This window comes from Pelobates fuscus, chromosome 2 (assembly GCF_036172605.1).
Source record: "Pelobates fuscus isolate aPelFus1 chromosome 2, aPelFus1.pri, whole genome shotgun sequence".
NCBI lineage: Eukaryota > Metazoa > Chordata > Amphibia > Anura > Pelobatidae > Pelobates > Pelobates fuscus.
In genome coordinates, this window is record NC_086318.1 from 20,456,060 (window position 1) to 20,475,667 (window position 19,608).

Below are 19,608 nucleotides of genomic sequence, written 5' to 3' on the forward strand. Positions count from 1 at the left end.
CACAAGTTCATAACTGCAATCCATGACAAGTTCCTTTTGGACCTTGTGGCTATTATCAGTTCTGGGCTGGAAGTCTCTCTGAGAGCAAATGGCTAGGTAACCAAATTATTTTTTCTTTCCTCGTTATACACATATAACATTTGTTTCGCATAATTGCTTTTATATGTTATACCGTATATCCCTCTCTTCAGTTTCATATTTCCTCCTGGGTAACATTGTTCTTGATAAGGGAGTTATATGATGTATTAATAGCAAAGTTATTTTTTCTTTCCTACAAGTAGCAATTATTGTATTTATTGCATGGGCTGTTTGGGACTATAAATATGCCCTCAGTCATGGAGAACAAACTTTGGAATGCACGTTTCGGTCTTCTGTTAGCCTGTGGAATGCAAATGTGCAGTATGCAAGTGTGAATATGGCAGCACTGAAAGAGAAGCTTGAAACGAGGTAAAAGTAATGTGGACAGACAGGACATGCACCGATTGGTTGATTACCAGTTATTAGTGCTTTAACCCGTTAAGGACCAAACTTCTGGAATAAAAGGGAATCATGACATGTCACACATGTCATGTGTCCTTAAGGGGTTAAAAAGGCGGGCGAGTCAAAGGAATATATTCATCTTCGCTCCCTGAATAAGTTGTCACGAAGCGGACAACACACGTTGGGATACCTATACTTGGAACGAGCATGGAAGACCTGTGGGATGCATTTATGGGGATATTCTCTTTGAGAAAATACTTTTCGTAAATGCAATTTTTTTTAAAGGGACATCATAGGCACCCAGTCCACATCATCTTATTGGGGTACACTGTCCCCTTAGCGCTGCAGCTGCAAATATTGTAGTTTTGAGAAACCGAAATGTTTACATTGCAGGGTTAAGACGGTCTGTGGTGGCTGTCTACTAGAGTTTGACTCCATTAAACAATGCTGGACGTCCTCACGCTTTGCAGTCCAGCATCGTCCAGTCCAGTGTCTTCAAAAACAGATTTAATGCATTCCTATGGTAAAGGCCTAATGAGCTCGCCTTGTATGCACATAATGCTCGTAAAATCGCTGCGACGTCGCCGGAGAAACCCAACCCTGCGCTGAAAGAGACACTGGTGCTGAAAACAGATAAGTGAAAAAAAAACAAAAAAAAACCTTTATTTGCAGTTGGGGCGTGAAAGAGGGATGTGGCAGAGGGCACTATAGTCATAATATTAGGAATACAGTTTTGTATTTCTAACACTAGTGTTCCTTTAAAGGTATTCTATTTTACACAGCACACATTATGTTAGATTTCGCTTTCCTTATCGGAGTGCGTCTGTATCAAGACTGAGAAGACCTGAGGTTGGATTCCCCAATACAGGAGATACGCATGTTTGTTTCGAGAGATCTTGTGAGTGCAATTTAAAGGCATAACCACCGCCTCACATTTAAAGTGCTAGCCTATGTGTGTATGTTCTGTAGATTCCCTTATTGTGCATTTACCAAATTAATTGTACTACATCAATAGAGAAAACTACCTCAATAAAAGATAGAAAGTGTTTCTTTACAGTGCACAAAATGTAAAAGCTGCTCAACACTAAAAGTGGAATATCCCTTACTCACAATAAAAAAACAAATATACAGAAATAAGGTATACAAATTATACCAAACAAGTGGAGCGCTCTAAACAGTAGAGGGGTTTACTCACCCCTTTGGTACAGTGACAGTCTTGAAAAACTTGAATGTACAAATAAAAGGAAACAAAAAATCAAGAAACAAAAAAATATAGTGCAGATGTTCCAAAAATGGATAATTGGTAGTAAGTAATGACTGAAACCACTCACATGGACAGGAGCCTATATGGTATTGGCTCCGTAAAAGGATCCTTTATGCTCTTAGGGCAGCAACACACCCCTTTATCCCAGGTAGTATCCCTCCAGGAGTATACAACGAGAAGAAAAGCAGAAAAACAACTGTGTAGAATTGCACATACTATAATGGTATTATGAGATATAAATAGTTGTGCTCACCTTCTGCAGAGCCCTGAAATCCCGGCTCTGAAGTTGATAAACAATGTGCTACTATAGGGGGGAATAGCACTCTCCCCAATGGAGTTCCTGATGGCTAGAAAGGACTTTGGACTAAAGTATAAAATAGTAAATAACATTTATTGATAATGCATTAAAAACAAAATAAATGGGTACTTAGAAAGTAAAAAGATCCAATAAAAGTCCATTAAAAAGTCCAGAATATAGGGGGCGGGGCCGGGCGGCCATGCTAGCAGGCTGCAAGTCGCCACAGCTCCTGAGGAAACCAACTAATATTGGGCAAATACCCTCTAAAATCAGCATGAAACACCCAATAAATTTGTGGCACAAGCTCCTGGAGTGTCCCGGTGCAGCTAGAGCACCTGAAATCGGGTGGATCTGGGTCCCGGTGAGATGCTCTGGGGATTGGGGACTGAGGCCTACCTGGGAGGGGAATGGAGCAGACGGCCGCTGCCTCGCTTTCCATCCCGACTACAGCGAACCACAACGCGACTGGAGCCCGCCCGCCCGGCCCCGTGTACCCCCCCCCCCCGGACCGGTGGGGGTTATCCCGGTCCCCACCGGGCAGGCAAACATCTCCATGGCGAGCCTGGGTGACTCGGCGTCGACGGTTAATAGCTACCACGCGGCCTCACTAAAATGGCCGACCGTGCAGGCTGCAGGAAGACGGACCGCACAGGCAACGCAGATACAGACCCCATATATCACATAGCTGAATTGCAGAACAACCCTGAACGGAGAACGTGGAGGAAAGAGGGAGAGGGCAATTTACAGCGCTGCCACATACTCAACCGACAAGCGCAGGGCAAGCCCCAAGCGAGAGCGCCTCACCTCAACCTCCTACCACCAAGATTATGGGCCACCACTGGGGGAAAGCTATCCCCTTGAAACAGCTACACAGCTACCCATACCTGGACACTGTGATCTGCATGGCGCAACACCTGTACTTACCTCACGTCCAGGCACTACAACCACAGCGACCCTCTGACACTATGCCCGGCGGCGGGACGGTGAAACCTCGTGGACTTTGGCTGACAGCTGAGTATATACCTATGCCTTTGTAAGGATGCCAACTAACAGCATGAAGGAAGACATGGAAGACAGTACCACGGAAATCATTGCAGACAGCCTCACCAAAGAACACCCTGGCGGTATACACCGCTACACGGACATAACTGGCAGTTGGGTCACAGCCAAAAGAATACCACATAGCGGTCCTCAACACCCAGACTACCGCAGATGACGACCTAAAGTGCCGCGCTCTGCCTGGTGGTACCTTATAGTACCTCACTTTGTTTTATAATACCTTACGTTAATTTATCTGAATAATCGTCCTAGCTAGGCTATTTAATAGTAAAATGCTTAGCGTAACTCGTGTATTTCACCTGGGAAAAATGCTTAGCGTAACTCGTGTATTTCACCTGGGAAAAATGCTTAGCGTAACTCGTGTATTTCACCTGGAAAAGATGCTTAGCGTAACTCGTGTATTTCAACTGGGAAAGATGCTTAGCGTAACTCGTGTATTTCAACTGGGAAAGATGCTTAGCGTAACTCGTGTATTTCACCTGGGAAAGATGCTTAGCGTAACTCGTGTATTTCACCTGGGAAAAATGCTTAGCGTAACTCGTGTATTTCACCTGGGAAAGATGCTTAGCGTAACTCGTGTATTTCACCTGGGAAAAATGCTTAGCGTAACTCGTGTATTTCATCTATTTAAATGCTTAGCGTAACTCGTGTATTTCACCTGGGAAAAATGCTTAGCGTAACTCGTGTATTTCACCTATGACAAATGCTTAGCGTAACTCGTGTATTTCACCTGGGAAAAATGCTTAGCATAACTCGTGTATTTCATCTATTTAAATGCTTAGCGTAACTCGTGTATTTCACCTATGAAAGATGCTTAACGTAACTCATGTATATCACCTATGAAGACATATCAATACTATAAAAAAATGTGCCTGTACATCAAAAGCCACACTATGTAATACCACTGTTCACCTATCCTACCGGATGTCGCTGTTGTGGCACAAGCTGGCTGTTTGTTCATCCTGTGCACAAACAAAATAAAGAATTAAAAAAAAAATCCAGAATAATCAGCCTAACGCGTTTCACTCTATGAGCAGCTACTGAGGAAGCTCATAGAGTGAAACGCGTTTAGCTGATTATTCTGGACTTTTTATTGGATCTTTTTACTTTCTAAGTACCCATTTATTTTGTTTTTAATGCATTGTTAATAAATGTATATTTACTATTTTATACTTTAGTCCAAAGTCCTTTCTAGCCATCAGGAACTCCATTGGGGAGAGTGCTATTCCCCCTCTAAAGTAGCACATTGTTTATCAACCTACGAGCCGGGATTTCAGGGCTCTGCAGCAGGTGAGCACAACTATTTATATCTCATAATACCATTATAGTATGTGCAATTCTACACAGTTGTTTCTCTGCTTTTCTTCTCGTTGTATACTCCTGGAGGGATACTACCTGGGATAAAGGGGTGTGTTGCTGCCCTAAGAGCATAAAGGATCCTTTTACGGAGCCAATACCATATAGGCTCCTGTCCATGTGAGTGGTTTCAGTCATTACTTACTACCAATTATCCATTTTTGGAACATCTGCACTATATTTTTTTGTTTCTTGATTTTTTGTTTCCTTTTATTTGTACATTCAAGTTTTTCAAGACTGTCACTGTACCAAAGGGGTGAGTAAACCCCTCTACTGTTTAGAGCGCTACACTTGTTTGGTATAATTTGTATACCTTATTTCTGTATATTAATTGTACTACAGTCCATGTCTAGTACTGGTCACTAACCCATTTGGATCATAGCCTATGCTTTGGTAAAAAAAAACAAAAAAAACACTTAAATAGAAACATAGAATGTGATGGCAGATAAGAACCATTCGGCCCATCTAGTCTGCCCAGTTTTCTAAATACTTTCATTAGTCCCTGGTATTATCTTATAGTTAGGATAGCCTTATGCCTATCCCACGCATGCTTAAACTCCTTTACTGTGTTAACCTCTACCACTTCAGCTGGAAGGCTATTCCATGCATCCACTACCCTCTCAGTAAAGTAATACTTCCTGATATTATTTTTAAACCTTTTAAACCTTTGTTTTTAAAAACGGTTTCTATGGCTAAGGGTAGCTGCTGAAAGGTAATGTACAACAGTAACGTTTAATTTGCACCGAGGGGAGTTTTATTGTGTTTGGTGACATGCTTTGCTGAGCGATAATGGGATTGCAGTTGATGTTGGTAGATACACTGCAGTTGCTCTTCTTCCATCTATTTTAGTTGTATAACAAGCCTTACCGATACATAATGCCATTACTAGCCTTTTGTCATCACAAACCTGGCACCTTCTGGCAGCCTTGGCCCAGCTAACAAAATGATACAAAATGATACTCGATTCTGTGTGTCTGACCTAAAACACTACAATAGACTCACATACAGACCTCTGGTGCTCAAGTGTGGAATAAAGTCTAGTGGCTGGTGTCTCAGAGGTCTGTGACTACAGGACTATAGTTTATTGATTTAAGAATAACCATGGTTACTATGGCAGTCGGTTCAATCAGATACAAATATTAAATGGACACTAAACATTAAAAACAACTTTAGCTTAGTGAAACTGTTTTGGTGTATAGATCATTTCCCTGCAATCTCATTGATAAATTCTCTGCCATTTAGGAGTTATATCACTTATCCCTATCTTCCTCGGTTGTGAATAGCCAACATGGTTCTATTTTCAATCAGATCTAATAGCACAATGTGTTTACTTTAGAAGTTCATATCTCCTGTTCTGTTATTTAAATGTTAATCACGGACCTGAGGCTCCTGCAAGCTCTAGCAGACAATAAGACATTCTAAATAAAACATAATAAAAGGAATAAAGGAAGATTAAACATTAGAACTCTTTACGGCCCACTATCACCGTTATTAAATATTTTATCGATTGAATCCCTGGCAGCAGACATAAGATCCAAATCGGGATATAATAGGGCTTGGAGAAAACAATACTCAAAAAAATACTCAAAAAGTTATATGCTGATGATGTATTGATACCTATTCAGAAACCTGAGGAATCTATTGACCACGTTATGTAAATTATTCAAAATTATAGTAAATTCTCCAACTATAAAATAAATGCTGAAAAATCTTTGGCATTATATCTAAATACAAAATAATATTAATAACACAGAACATAAATATGGATTTAAACAAGTTAAAAGCTATTTTAATTATTTGGGTATAAAAATCTCAAATAATTCAAAGAAATGGATGGAAATTAATATTTCACTGTTAATTAATAAAGAAACTAATATTAATTTTAAAAAAAAATGGAAAACTCTGGAAATTTCCTGGTCAGGGAAGATAAACACATTAAAAGCATATATTTTACCGAACGTTTTCGTATATTATGAGAATGATCCCTATAAAAGGTTCCTGATAGCTGGTTAGAATTAATTCAATCATCATTTACTAAATTGATTTGGCCAAGTAAAAAAAATAAAATAAAAAAATAAGATATGTCAAGGAAAAATGATGAAGGAGGCATGAGTATCGCAATCCTTCTAGATATTGCACAAGCCAATCTATTAGCGCATATTTTAATTGTAAATAAGGAAGATTCTATGAATGAAAACTGACATAAAAGAGAACAGAATCTGACTACGGGAGATAGGGATTATAAGACCCTTTTATGGCCCCATAAATAAAGAAACTATATCAGCACATTAAAAATTCTAAATCGTTAATAGTTCAACAAATCTTCCCTACCTGGTCTCCATTATAAAAAAAAAAATAAAAAAAATAAAAAAGGTCTAAAAATGAAATTAATTCCCGGTATAAATTTAAATATACTATCAAATTTAATGATAGACATAAACCTGGAAGTATGGACCCACAAGGCTATGGAAAAGATCTCCAACATCTTGAGAGGGAACTTCCAAAAACCTTTCAAACAACATCAAACTGAATATAGTGTACCTTCTACCGAGGGGTTTAATTATAGAAGGGTAGTAAATATCGGAGATTTAATTCTATCAAACCACCAGTTAAGCTTCTCTCAGAAACGTTTGAACAAACAGGTTATACCCATTTAGTCAACAAATGTCAAAAAGAATTTACAAGGGTCAGATTAAATCAATTCCGATGAAAGAATGGAATAACTCTCTTAAGACATTCTATAAAACCTGCCACTGTTAAAATATACATAAAACGCATTACAAGATACTAAACAGAAACCCCCAAAAACTAGTAAATATGTATCCTGCAGCCTCCTCCAACTGTTGGAGATGCACTGAGCCAATTGCAGATTTTAAACATATTTGGTGGGACTGCCCAATAATCAGACCTCTTTGGGAGAGGACAAATCATTATCTATCAACTTTATTGGAAATTAAGTTTAAACTTACCTGAATATGGCTTTATTACACATGGATATGGGGATGATTAAAGGACCACTCTAGTGCCAGTTAAAACATACCGTATATACTCGAGTATAAGCCGACCCGAATATAAGCCGAGGCCCCTAATTTTACCCCAAAAAACTGGGAAAACTTATTGACTCGAGTATAAGACTAGGGTGGGAAATGCAGCAGCTACTGGTACATTTCTAAATAAAATTAGATCCTAAAAAAAAATTACATTAATTGAATATTTATTTACAGTGTGCGTATATAATGAGTGCAGTGTGCGTATATAATGAGTGCAGTGTGTGTGTGTGTGTGAGTGCAGTGTGTGTGTGTGTGAGTGCAGTGTGTGTGTGTGTGAGTGCAGTGTGTGTGTGTGTGAGTGCAGTGTGTGTGTGTGTGTGAGTGCAGTGTGTGTGTGTGTGTGTATGAGTGCGTGTGTGTGTGTGTGTGTATGAGTGCGTGTGTATGAGTGCGTGTGTGTGTGTGTGTATGAGTGCGTGTGTGTGTGTGTGTGTGTATGAGTGCGTGTGTGTGTATGAGTGCGTGTGTGTGAGTGCAGTGTGTGTGTGTGTGTGTGTGAGTGCAGTGTGTGTGTGTGTGTGTGTGAGTGCAGTGTGTGTGTGTGTGTGAGTGCAGTGTGTGTGTGAGTGCAGTGTGTGTGTGAGTGCAGTGTGTGTGTGTGTGTGTATGAGTGCAGTGTGTGTGTGTGTGTATGAGTGCAGTGTGTGTGTGTGTGTATGAGTGCAGTGTGTGTGTGTATGAGTGCAGTGTGTGTGTGTGTGTGTATGAGTGCAGTGTGTGTGTGTGTGTGTATGAGTGCGTGTGTATGAGTGCGTGTGTGTGTGTGTGTGTATGAGTGTGTGTGTGTGTGTGTGTGTGTGTATGTATGAGTGCGTGTGTGTGAGTGCAGTGTGTGTGTGTGTGTGTGAGTGCAGTGTGTGTGTGTGTGTGAGTGCAGTGTGTGTGTGTGTGTGAGTGCAGTGTGTGTGTGTGTGTGTGTGTGTGTGTGTGTGTATGAGTGCAGTGTGTGTGTGTGTGTATGAGTGCAGTGTGTGTGTGTGTGTATGAGTGCAGTGTGTGTGTGTGTGTATGAGTGCAGTGTGTGTGTGTGTATGAGTGCAGTGTGTGTGTGTGTGCAGTGTGTGTGTGTGTGTATGAGTGCAGTGTGTGTGTGTGTGTGTATGAGTGCAGTGTGTGTGTATGAGTGCAGTGTGTGTGTGTGTGTATGAGTGCAGTGTGTGTGTGTGTATGAGTGCAGTGTGTGTGTGTGTATGAGTGCAGTGTGTGTGTGTATGAGTGCAGTGTGTGTGTATGAGTGCAGTGTGTGTGTGTATGAGTGCAGTGTGTGTGTGTATGAGTGCAGTGTGTGTGTGATGCAGTGTGTGTGTGATGCAGTGTGTGTGTGTGATGCAGTGTGTGTGTGTGATGCAGTGTGTGTGTGTGATGCAGTGTGTGTGTGTGATGCAGTGTGTGTGTGTGATGCAGTGTGTGTGTGATGCAGTGTGTGTGTGTGATGCAGTGTGTGTTTGTGTATGTTGGTGGGGGTGGGCATTTTGATTATTGTTGTATTATTAATTTTATTAATTATTATTTTAAATTTTTGTTTTTAATATTTTTTTTTTTATTGTTATTTATTATTATTTATGTATTTTTCGTCCCCCCTCCCTGCTTGATACATGGCAGGGAGGGGGGCTCCTTCCCTGGTGGTCCAGTGACATTGGTAGTTCAGTGGGGGGGAGAGGGGTGCTGGCAGAGCTCTTACTTACCTGTCCTGCAGCTCCTGTCAGCTCCCTTCTCCTCTGCGCCGGTCCGTTCAGCTCTTCTGTCAGCTCACAGTGTAAGTCTCGCGAGAGCCGCGGCTCTCGCGAGACTTACACTGGGAGCTGACCGAGGTGCTGAACGGACGGCGCGGAGGAGAAGGGAGCTGACAGGAGCTGCAGGACAGGTAAGTACCGCTCTGACTGCCCCCACGGCCCCCCAGTCTGTATTATGGCAAATTGCCATAATACAGAGTCTGACTCGAGTATAAGCAGAGTTGGGGTTTTTCAGCACAAAAAATGTGCTGAAAAACTCGGCTTATACTCGAGTATATACGGTACTCGTTTTCCTGGCACTAGAGTGCCCTGAGGGTGCCCCCACCCTCAGGGACCCACTCCCGCCGGGCTCTGGGGGGAGGAAGGGGTTAAACTTACCTCTTTCTCCAGCGCCGGATGGGGAGCTTTCCTCCTCCTCCTCTTCTTCCTCGCGACGTCATCGGCTGAATGCGCATGCGCGGCAGGAGCCGCGCTCGCATTCAGCCGGTCGCATAGGAAAGCATTCATAATGCTTTCCTATGGACGCTTGCGTGCTCTCACTGTGATTTTCACAGTGAGAAGCACGCAAGCGCCTCTAGCGGCTGTCAATGAGACAGCCACTAGAGGCTCTGGAGGCTGGCTTAACCCTCAGTATAAACATAGCAGTTTCTCTGAAACTGCTATGTTTATAAAAAAAAAGGGTAAAAGCTAGCTGGACCTGGCACCCAGACCACTTCATTAAGCTGAAGTGGTCTGGGTGCCTAGAGTGGTCCTTTAATAGAGTTATCTTACATATATATATATATAAAATGGCTGTTAAACCCTCAATAGCCACAAACTGGAAGTCTTCTAGGGTGGATAGCTGGCCTAAGATCCACTCTCAAAGTATTATACAATGTAAAATGGAGCGTGCTATTACTAACTATTCCCTAGTGAAGAGCCATCAATATAGTTTTTGGGATACATGGATAAAAAAAAACAGACCCTGGACAGTGAAATGTCTGCATTTACTCTCAAATCGATCAATTCCCTTTTAAACTAAGAAGGTATGTGGATACCCCCTGCCCCGAATCCCTTATTCAAATTTAGCTATGGCTCCGGATCACTGCGATCAGGCAAATGTTTGTCTAGGTTAGTTTGTTATTTGTTTGGAATTGTTAAATACATTTCACGAAAGATTAGATAATTAAAATGGAGAAAGGAAAGGTGTGTGTATATATTTTTTTAAATAAAAACAAAACAAATGATGATTTGGTATTTAATATTGTTAACTTTGATGTTTACAAAATATGAAGCAACAAATAACATTTTCTGATGTAAAAACAAAAACAAAAAAAAAACCTCTTTACTGGAAGAGTGTAGGGAGGCTGTGTGAGTCTCAGCTAGGGGAGATGTGACTATGGCTGAATAAGCAATGGATTTAACTGCTAAATGTCGGCAGAGAGATAGCAGGGACATGACATATACACCAAAATTGCTTCATTATGCTAAAGTTGTTAGTGTTCATAGTGTCCCTTTAAGTCTCTGAATGCCAATATTGTATGGTCCATGTGGCAATACTATTTGCAGGATCTCTGTGCTATCTATATAAAATATGTCATGGTGCTGTATAAAAGCGGTGCTTGGTTATATATGTTAGCCAGAAATGGTTTGATATCTGAAAGAACTGTTTATAGGATGAAAGTACAAAACGAAAAAGGAACAAATAATCGCGGATAAGAGGAAAATACCTTTGTAAGTGATTTCAACTTCAGTGGGTAGGATTCGTGTGAGATCCCTGTAAAGTAATTTAGCGCAAAAACAAACACTGGTTCCTTCCACCTGCATATTATATTCGAACGTAAGCAAAGTGCAAAGAGAGTCCTTATGCACAGTACTAGGGATGACGATCTTTGGCAGAGCCTGGAAACGAAAACCAAACAAGTTGTTTGGCTGATTAGTAAATAAATCCCATTTTTATTAGTTATTAGTGAACAATTGAAAAGATGTGCAAATGCAGAAACATTAGTGAACACACACGCAGACAAATTGTGAGAAGCAAAAGTGGGTGTGAAAAAATATACTTCCATAAACTTACTGCTTATATGGATAGCTTTCTCCAGGTGACAACATCCCATTATAAAAAAAATAAACATAAAGAATTCACTGCACTCTATAAAATGGACGATATGGCAGACTGGCACACAGGGGACCTGAGGGCACGGCAGACTGGCACACAGGGGACCTGAGGGCACGGCAGACTGGCACACAGGGGACCTGAGGGCACGGCAGACTGGCACACAGGGGACCTGAGGGCACGGCAGACTGGCACACAGGGGACCTGAGGGCACGGCAGACTGGCACACAGGGGACCTGAGGGCACGGCAGACTGGCACACAGGGGGCCCTGAGGGCACGGCAGACTGGCACACAGGGGGCCCTGAGGGCACGGCAGACTGGCACACAGGGGGCCCTGAGGGCACGGCAGACTGGCACAGAGGGGGCCCTGAGGGCACGGCAGACTGGCACAGAGGGGGCCCTGAGGGCACGGCAGACTGGCACAGAGGGGGCCCTGAGGGCACGGCAGACTGGCACAGAGGGGGCCCTGAGGGCACGGCAGACTGGCACAGAGGGGGCCCTGAGGGCACGGCAGACTGGCACAGAGGGGGCCCTGAGGGCACGGCAGACTGGCACAGAGGGGGCCCTGAGGGCACGGCAGACTGGCACAGAGGGGGCCCTGAGGGCACGGCAGACTGGCACAGAGGGGGCCCTGAGGGCACGGCAGACTGGCACACAGGGGGCCCTGAGGGCACGGCAGACTGGCACACAGGGGGCCCTGAGGGCACGGCAGACTGGCACACAGGGGGCCCTGAGGGCACGGCAGACTGGCACACAGGGGGCCCTGAGGGCACGGCAGACTGGCACAGAGGGGGCCCTGAGGGCACGGCAGACTGGCACAGAGGGGGCCCTGAGGGCACGGCAGACTGGCACAGAGGGGGCCCTGAGGGCACGGCAGACTGGCACAGAGGGGGCCCTGAGGGCACGGCAGACTGGCACAGAGGGGGCCCTGAGGGCACGGCAGACTGGCACAGAGGGGGCCCTGAGGGCACGGCAGACTGGCACAGAGGGGGCCCTGAGGGCACGGCAGACTGGCACAGAGGGGGCCCTGAGGGCACGGCAGACTGGCACAGAGGGGGCCCTGAGGGCACGGCAGACTGGCACAGAGGGGGCCCTGAGGGCACGGCAGACTGGCACAGAGGGGGCCCTGAGGGCACGGCAGACTGGCACAGAGGGGGCCCTGAGGGCACGGCAGACTGGCACAGAGGGGGCCCTGAGGGCACGGCAGACTGGCACAGAGGGGGCCCTGAGGGCACGGCAGACTGGCACAGAGGGGGCCCTGAGGGCACGGCAGACTGGCACAGAGGGGGCCCTGAGGGCACGGCAGACTGGCACAGAGGGGGCCCTGAGGGCACGGCAGACTGGCACACAGGGGGCCCTGAGGGCACGGCAGACTGGCACACAGGGGGCCCTGAGGGCACGGCAGACTGGCACACAGGGGGCCCTGAGGGCACGGCAGACTGGCACAGAGGGGGCCCTGAGGGCACGGCAGACTGGCACAGAGGGGGCCCTGAGGGCACGGCAGACTGGCACAGAGGGGGCCCTGAGGGCACGGCAGACTGGCACAGAGGGGGCCCTGAGGGCACGGCAGACTGGCACAGAGGGGGCCCTGAGGGCACGGCAGACTGGCACAGAGGGGGCCCTGAGGGCACGGCAGACTGGCACAGAGGGGGCCCTGAGGGCACGGCAGACTGGCATAAAGGAATGAATTGTAAGGGGATGAATCCTGAATTTAAGTTTTTTTAATTTATTTCTAGCGCTAAAAATCAAGAAAAAACTTTAAGTGACACCTTTAGTTTTGAATTAACTTTTTGGGGTGAAAAAGAAAATGAAATAAACAGTGCTCAAAGTCTTTTGGCTGCAGTTGATATTTTAGAGATTTATTACTTTTTAATCATATTTTATGTCGCTTCCAAAATAATCTAGATTTGTAGCTTACTTTTGAAAAGAGCTTTGGAGATAACTCCAGAGATTATTCAATGATTACTGCACCTCTGCAAAGCATCCCAAATTATGTGTCTCTGCATCTCTATGGGGAACGTTCAGGGTCAGCATGCAGAGGGTGGAGACACTGAATGTCAGTCACACTGTGCAGCACTGCCCCAGGAAGCATTTCTAGTCGCCATCTGAGGAGTGGCTGTGGATGTATCCCTAGACTGCAATGTAAACGTGGCATTTTCTCTGAAAAAGCAGTATTTACATTAAAATGCCTGCAGGAACACAATATACAATATGCTGGAGTTGCTCCCTTTAAATAACATGAAACAAATCACCTTAATTAGACTGTTCCTCATTCACTGGGGAAACCAACGTGTAATTGTAAATCACGTAATGAAAGAATAAGCTGTGCTTGTCAATAAAACTGGGGACCCACTCAAATTATTCCCGGAAATAGGGATTAAGAAGTACTGAAATAATTTATAAAGACATTTATTAATGGCCTACCTGCAGCTGATCGGCCTGGTACTTCCTCCCAGAGTAGGCATTCAAATGCTCAAATAGGACGAAGAGAAATCTCTTAAGTTCTCCTTTGTTTAAATGTGTCTGCGCAATCTGATCTAGAGGAATGAATGCAGGAACAGAATGGCGCTCAATCCTTACATTCTTTTGTAAAACCAAATCCAGGTAATAGGAATCTAGGTATTTCCCTTCAAAGGCCGTGCTTATACAAATACAAGCTCCCGTCTTGGTCAATTTGCCGCTGATACCTAAAGAGCAGAAAGAAAGAGAGAGTGCAACATGCAAGGTAAGCTTACTTCTAGAAAAGAGGGGTTTTAATAAGTGTATAACAATCGTACTGAATTCAGGGTACAATCAGCAAGCCAGTGTTCTCAATCTTGGAATGCCTTCTAAAGATGAATGAGCCAATGTAGACGTTCACATCTGCAAAGGTCAAGTCACAGCAGTGGGAAAACAACTAAAAACACTGTTTGACTTGACTCAAACTAGGGGAATAGCACCAAACTGTCTATGGTTCTTAGAAAGCCATTTTAACAGGTGTGTGTCATCGCTGTACACGCACTGCCGTGGTTTCCATTTACTGGTAATCAGAGAGTGCGTTCATCTTGAATTCCTATTTGGCATTTTGACCTTGGCTTGATCTTGACTTATTCTTATTTCTGGTATCCATGATCTATTGACTTGTCTCTATCTGTATCCGTGACCATGGCCTGTCTCTGACAATTCTTTATTTACATCACATATCACTCGAAGGTAAGAAGTATACTTCTAAGCAGTTTACATATTAACTTAAACACTTTGTGTTGGGTCATTGTATATCCAGACAATTAGCAACTAAGAGCATGTGAACCTAACATTAGTTAAAGGATTACTCCAACCACCACAGTGAATTGAGCAGTGAAATTGCAGGGGAATGATCTATACACTAAAACTGCTTTATTTAGCTAAAGTCATTTAGGTGACTATAGTGTTCCTTTAATAAGAATAACCCTCTTTAAAATATCTCAATATAAAATCGCTGTACATGGATTTTAATAAATGTGCTTTGAATTTGTGGTTTCCTACGTTTCACGCTCCTTTTCTGAGCAGCCACCATAAGGCACCTTTTGCCAGCTTGACATTTATCTGACCCAATGCTCACTATTTTGCAACGGTCTGCTGCTTTTCAGAATCGAGCGTCCTTTCCGTCTGACTCGTAATTGGCAGGAATACCCGAGAGGTAATACTGCAGCCACAAATAGCACTCAACTTATAAAAGCAATGGACGATAGTAGGAAGTAGGTCATATAACCAACAATCTTATCCAAGGTGCACAAATACGGTGCTTCAAAAAGGGGAGTATGGAAAGAAACACGGGCGTTTCCTGAAAAACGTCAACAAACGCGAACAAATATTAAGACATTGTAATTTAAACACAAAAAAAATATATTACAATAATAAAAAATAAACACAAGAAGACGTTCGCTTTCCTTCTGATACCCGCACAAGCACTAGGCAGATTTTTCAAATGATTTTTAAAAAACATTTTCGAACAGAGACAATGAAGGAAAGGGGATAAATAACTCATTATAAGATAACGTATATTTTCTGATAACTCAGACACTTTAACACAACGTTTTGGGACATGTTGTACACTTTACTGGATCCATGAAGGACATGGCCCCAAAAACCAGATGTGACAAAAAAAAAAAAAAATATATAAAAATAAATCAGACTTGTTTACTGAATGCACTATAATGACATAAGCCAGTAGCAATGGAGGGGGCTTCCCATTCAGGATACGGAAAATTCTATAGGCCCAGCCGCATCTCTGATGCACCACTAGGTGGCACCATGTCAAACTAAGTTGTAATAATCCTCAGCAGCTACTTACAAGAGATACATGTAACTAGGGTTACTGGACATATATGGAGAAATTGTTGTTTACTTACCAGATATATACCATTCTTATAATAGAATCTAACCATCAGAGTGAACCCTTCAGCCACAAATCGGCAGGAGGACATGATCTACCTTCAAGCCAAGATGCAATTGTCGTGGCTGAATCTCCAGCATATCAGAGGCCAACTGTGTTTCATTGCCCTTGAATGTACATGATACAGTGACAATAAAGTTGAATCTTATATGCATAAATTAAAGATATTTTCCTAGATTTCACTTCACACGGTACTCCAGAATGAGGATTGTGCAACACCTGGGAGCGAGGTGGGTTCATGCACAGACACCCACCATCGTAAAAGATTTAGTCGTTATCGCTGACAGCATGACAATGGCACAGACAAAGAGTCCATGACTGTCAGATGAAGCGAATTCTAATGTTGATCAGTGTATGTTGGGTAGCAATCTGGCCAGTAAACTGTATAGATGGAATTTGATGATCTTTATAGAGACACAGATTGTGTTTGTTGTGACAGGTGCACTTGTATTAATTTGCTGACAACGAAGGGCAAAATGTTTGTCTTCCCAGCTCCTATTACCATCTCAAGGATGGGAAAAGACGAGGAGTAGAAGAACGACTGCGCCTAACAAAAGCATTGCAGTGCCAAACTTTAATTTATTAAAAACCATGTATGACATTCACAGCTCCTCACCCTGCCTAGATGCTCCAATCTTCGCTCCCTGTCAGACACTGTAGAGAAGGCACATGGAGGAGAAAAAAATGAAACTGTGTTTTTTCAGCATTCTCCTCATTTGCAAGGTGGCTGTGCCTGGGCTGCATTGTGATCTCAGTTCCTAAATCTATAATTTAATATAAAAAGGAGCATCCAGTGCTGTAATTTCCATTGGAAGGTTCCCATTTAAATGATGGTATATGACAGTCCTGAGAGTAAAGGCTTACCTGTTAACCAGTAAGCTCCCAGGATCTCCTTTAATTCCTCCAGCTCCCTCTCTCGGATAGGATCTTGGGTGCTTTCCGATGTCTGCCGGAGATCGAGTATGGAGGTCTTCTGATTGGTGAATGCTTGAATCTGCACAGAATGTATATAGTGTCATTGCAATTCGTGTCACGCCAGTTACTAGTGAAGTTTCGAGTCAGCATTTATTCCCGCTTTCGGTTATTTAACCTTGTTTTACACCCTGTACGATACCCTTTCCCAGAAACCCCAGGTCTCGCACACAAGGTTTCAATTAGAATGTACCAGGTCTTCCTGCTTTGTGGGTCCTGTGCTGCATCCGGGAAACATCACAAGACTACCCATGGGCAGTACAGCATGAGTGCATCATTACACTAGGAACAGATTACTATGACTCAAGTCCATCTCCGATAAACAAACAGTGAAGAGCAGATTCTCTGGAATATTACAGAACTCCATTTACTGGTTACAGCCCCTCCAGCACCTGCAGGAGTTAGGTATGCACAATGCGAGTTTGAAACCAATGTGTTTATCAGCTGATGGACCAACAATGAGATTACAAGCTGCTCTTTAAAAATCCTATAGTGAAACTGAATGTTCCAAGCAGATAGGGACCAGTAGTAATTTTGGCGGCAAACTTCAATTTAGTTTTAGTCATAGTATTTTGACTAAAAAGCCATTTTAGTATTGTTTTAATTGACTAAACCTCAAACATTTTAGTCAACTAAAATTGTTAGTTGACAAAATAAACATTGATAGGGCCCTCCAGGCTGTATGGGTTGAAAGAATGTCTTTCATAACCAGACTGTGAAGATAGGAACAAAATCTCATTGCTCAGTAAGTTATTAATGGGACCATACAGGCAGGTACTAGGTATGAGTGATGTGCATCTGGAACCTGTGTGAGCTGCCTCTCCCATACAGGCAGGTATTGGGCATGAGTGATGTGCATCTGGAACCTGTGTGAGCTGCCTCTCCCATACAGGCAGGTATTGGGCATGAGTGATGTGCATCTGGAACCTGTGTGAGCTGCCTCTCCCATACAGGCAGGTATTGGGCATGAGTAATGTGCATCTGGAACCTGTGTGAGCTGCCTCTCCCATACAGGCAGGTATTGGGCATGAGTAATGTGCATCTGGAACCTGTGTGAGCTGCCTCTCTCATACAGGCAGGTATTGGGCATGAGTGATGTGCATCTGGAACCTGTGTGAGCTGCCTCTCCCATACAGGCAGGTATTGGGCATGAGTGATGTGCATCTGGTACCTGTGTGAGCTGCCTCTCCCATACAGGCAGGTATTGGGCATGAGTGATGTGCATCTGGTACCTGTGTGAGCTGCCTCTCCCATACAGGCAGGTATTGGGCATGAGTGATGTGCATTTGGAACCTGTGTGAACTGCCTCTCCCATACAGGCAGGTATTGGGCATGAGTGGTGTGCATCTGGAACCTGTGTGAGCTGCCTCTCCCATACAGGCAGGTATTGGGCATGAGTGATGTGCATCTGGAACCTGTGTGAGCTGCCTCTCCCATACAGGCAGGTATTGGGCATGAGTGGTGTGCATCTGGAACCTGTGTGAGCTGCCTCTCCCATACATGCAGGTATTGGGCATGAGTGGTGTGCATCTGGAACCTGTGTGAGCTGCCTCTCCCATACAGGCAGGTATTGGGCATGAGTGATGTGCATCTGGTACCTGTGTGAGCTGCCTCTCCCATACAGGCAGGTATTGGGCATGAGTGGTGTGCATCTGGAACCTGTGTGAGCTGCCTCTCCCATACATGCAGGTATTGGGCATGAGTGGTGTGCATCTGGAACCTGTGTGAGCTGCCTCTCCCATACAGGCAGGTATTGGGCATGAGTGATGTGCATCTGGAACCTGTGTGAGCTGCCTCTCCCATACAGGCAGGTATTGGGCATGAGTGATGTGCATCTGGTACCTGTGTGAGCTGCCTCTCCCATACAGGCAGGTATTGGGCATGAGTGGTGTGCATCTGGTACCTGTGTGAGCTGCCTCTCCCATACAGGCAGGTATTGGGCATGAGTGGTGTGCATCTGGAACCTGTGTGAGCTGCCTCTCCCATACAGGCAGGTATTGGGCATGAGTGGTGTGCATCTGGAACCTGTGTGAACTGCCTCTCCCATACAGGCAGGTATTGGGCATGAGTGGTGTGCATCTGGAACCTGTGTGAGCTGCCTCTCCCATACAGGCAGGTATTGGGCATGAGTGATGTGCATCTGGAACCTGTGTGAACTGCCTCTCCCATACAGGCAGGTATTGGGCATGAGTAGTGTGCATCTGGAACCTGTGTGAACTGCCTCTCCCATACAGGCAGGTATTGGGCATGAGTAGTGTGCATCTGGAACCTGTGTGAGCGGCCTCTCCCATACAGGCAGGTATTGGGCATGAGTGGTGTGCATCTGGAACCTGTGTGAGCTGCCTCTCCCATACAGGCAGGTATTGGGCATGAGAGGTGTGCATCTGGAACCTGTGTGAGCTGCCTCTCCCATACAGGCAGGTATTGGGCATGAGTGGTGTGCATCTGGAACCTGTGTGAGCTGCCTCTCCCATACAGGCAGGTATTGGGCATGAGTAATGTGCATCTGGAACCTGTGTGAGCTGCCTCTCCCATACAGGCAGGTATTGGGCATGAGTGGTGTGCATCTGGAACCTGTGTGAGCTGCCGCTCCCATACAGGCAGGTACTAGGCATGAGTGATGTGCATCTGGAACCTGTGTGAGCTGCCTCTCCCATACAGGAAGGTATTGGGCATGAGTGATGTGCATCTGGTGCCTGTGTGAGCTGCCTCTCCCATACAGGCAGGTATTGGGCATGAGTGATGTGCATCTGGAACCTGTGTGAGCTGCCTCTCCCATACAGGCAGGTATTGGGCATGAGTGGTGTGCATCTGGAACCTGTGTGAGCTGCCTCTCCCATACAGGCAGGTACTAGGCATGAGTGGTGTGCATCTGGTACCTGTGTG

The 19,608-nt window shown here is 44.5% G+C and overlaps 1 protein-coding gene across 1 annotated transcript in view; it reads right to left on the minus strand.

Annotated features, from left to right (window-relative positions):
* CENPO (centromere protein O) overlaps window positions 1-19,608 on the minus strand; it is a 29,909-nt gene that overhangs the window by 3,116 nt on the left and 7,185 nt on the right. The window contains exons 4-6 of the mRNA XM_063441992.1: window positions 16,615-16,744; window positions 13,761-14,023; window positions 10,950-11,121 (exon numbers count right to left, since the gene is read on the minus strand). Coding sequence (XP_063298062.1) covers window positions 10,950-11,121; window positions 13,761-14,023; window positions 16,615-16,744 — 565 coding nt within the window. The remainder of the gene's footprint in view (window positions 1-10,949; window positions 11,122-13,760; window positions 14,024-16,614; window positions 16,745-19,608) is intronic.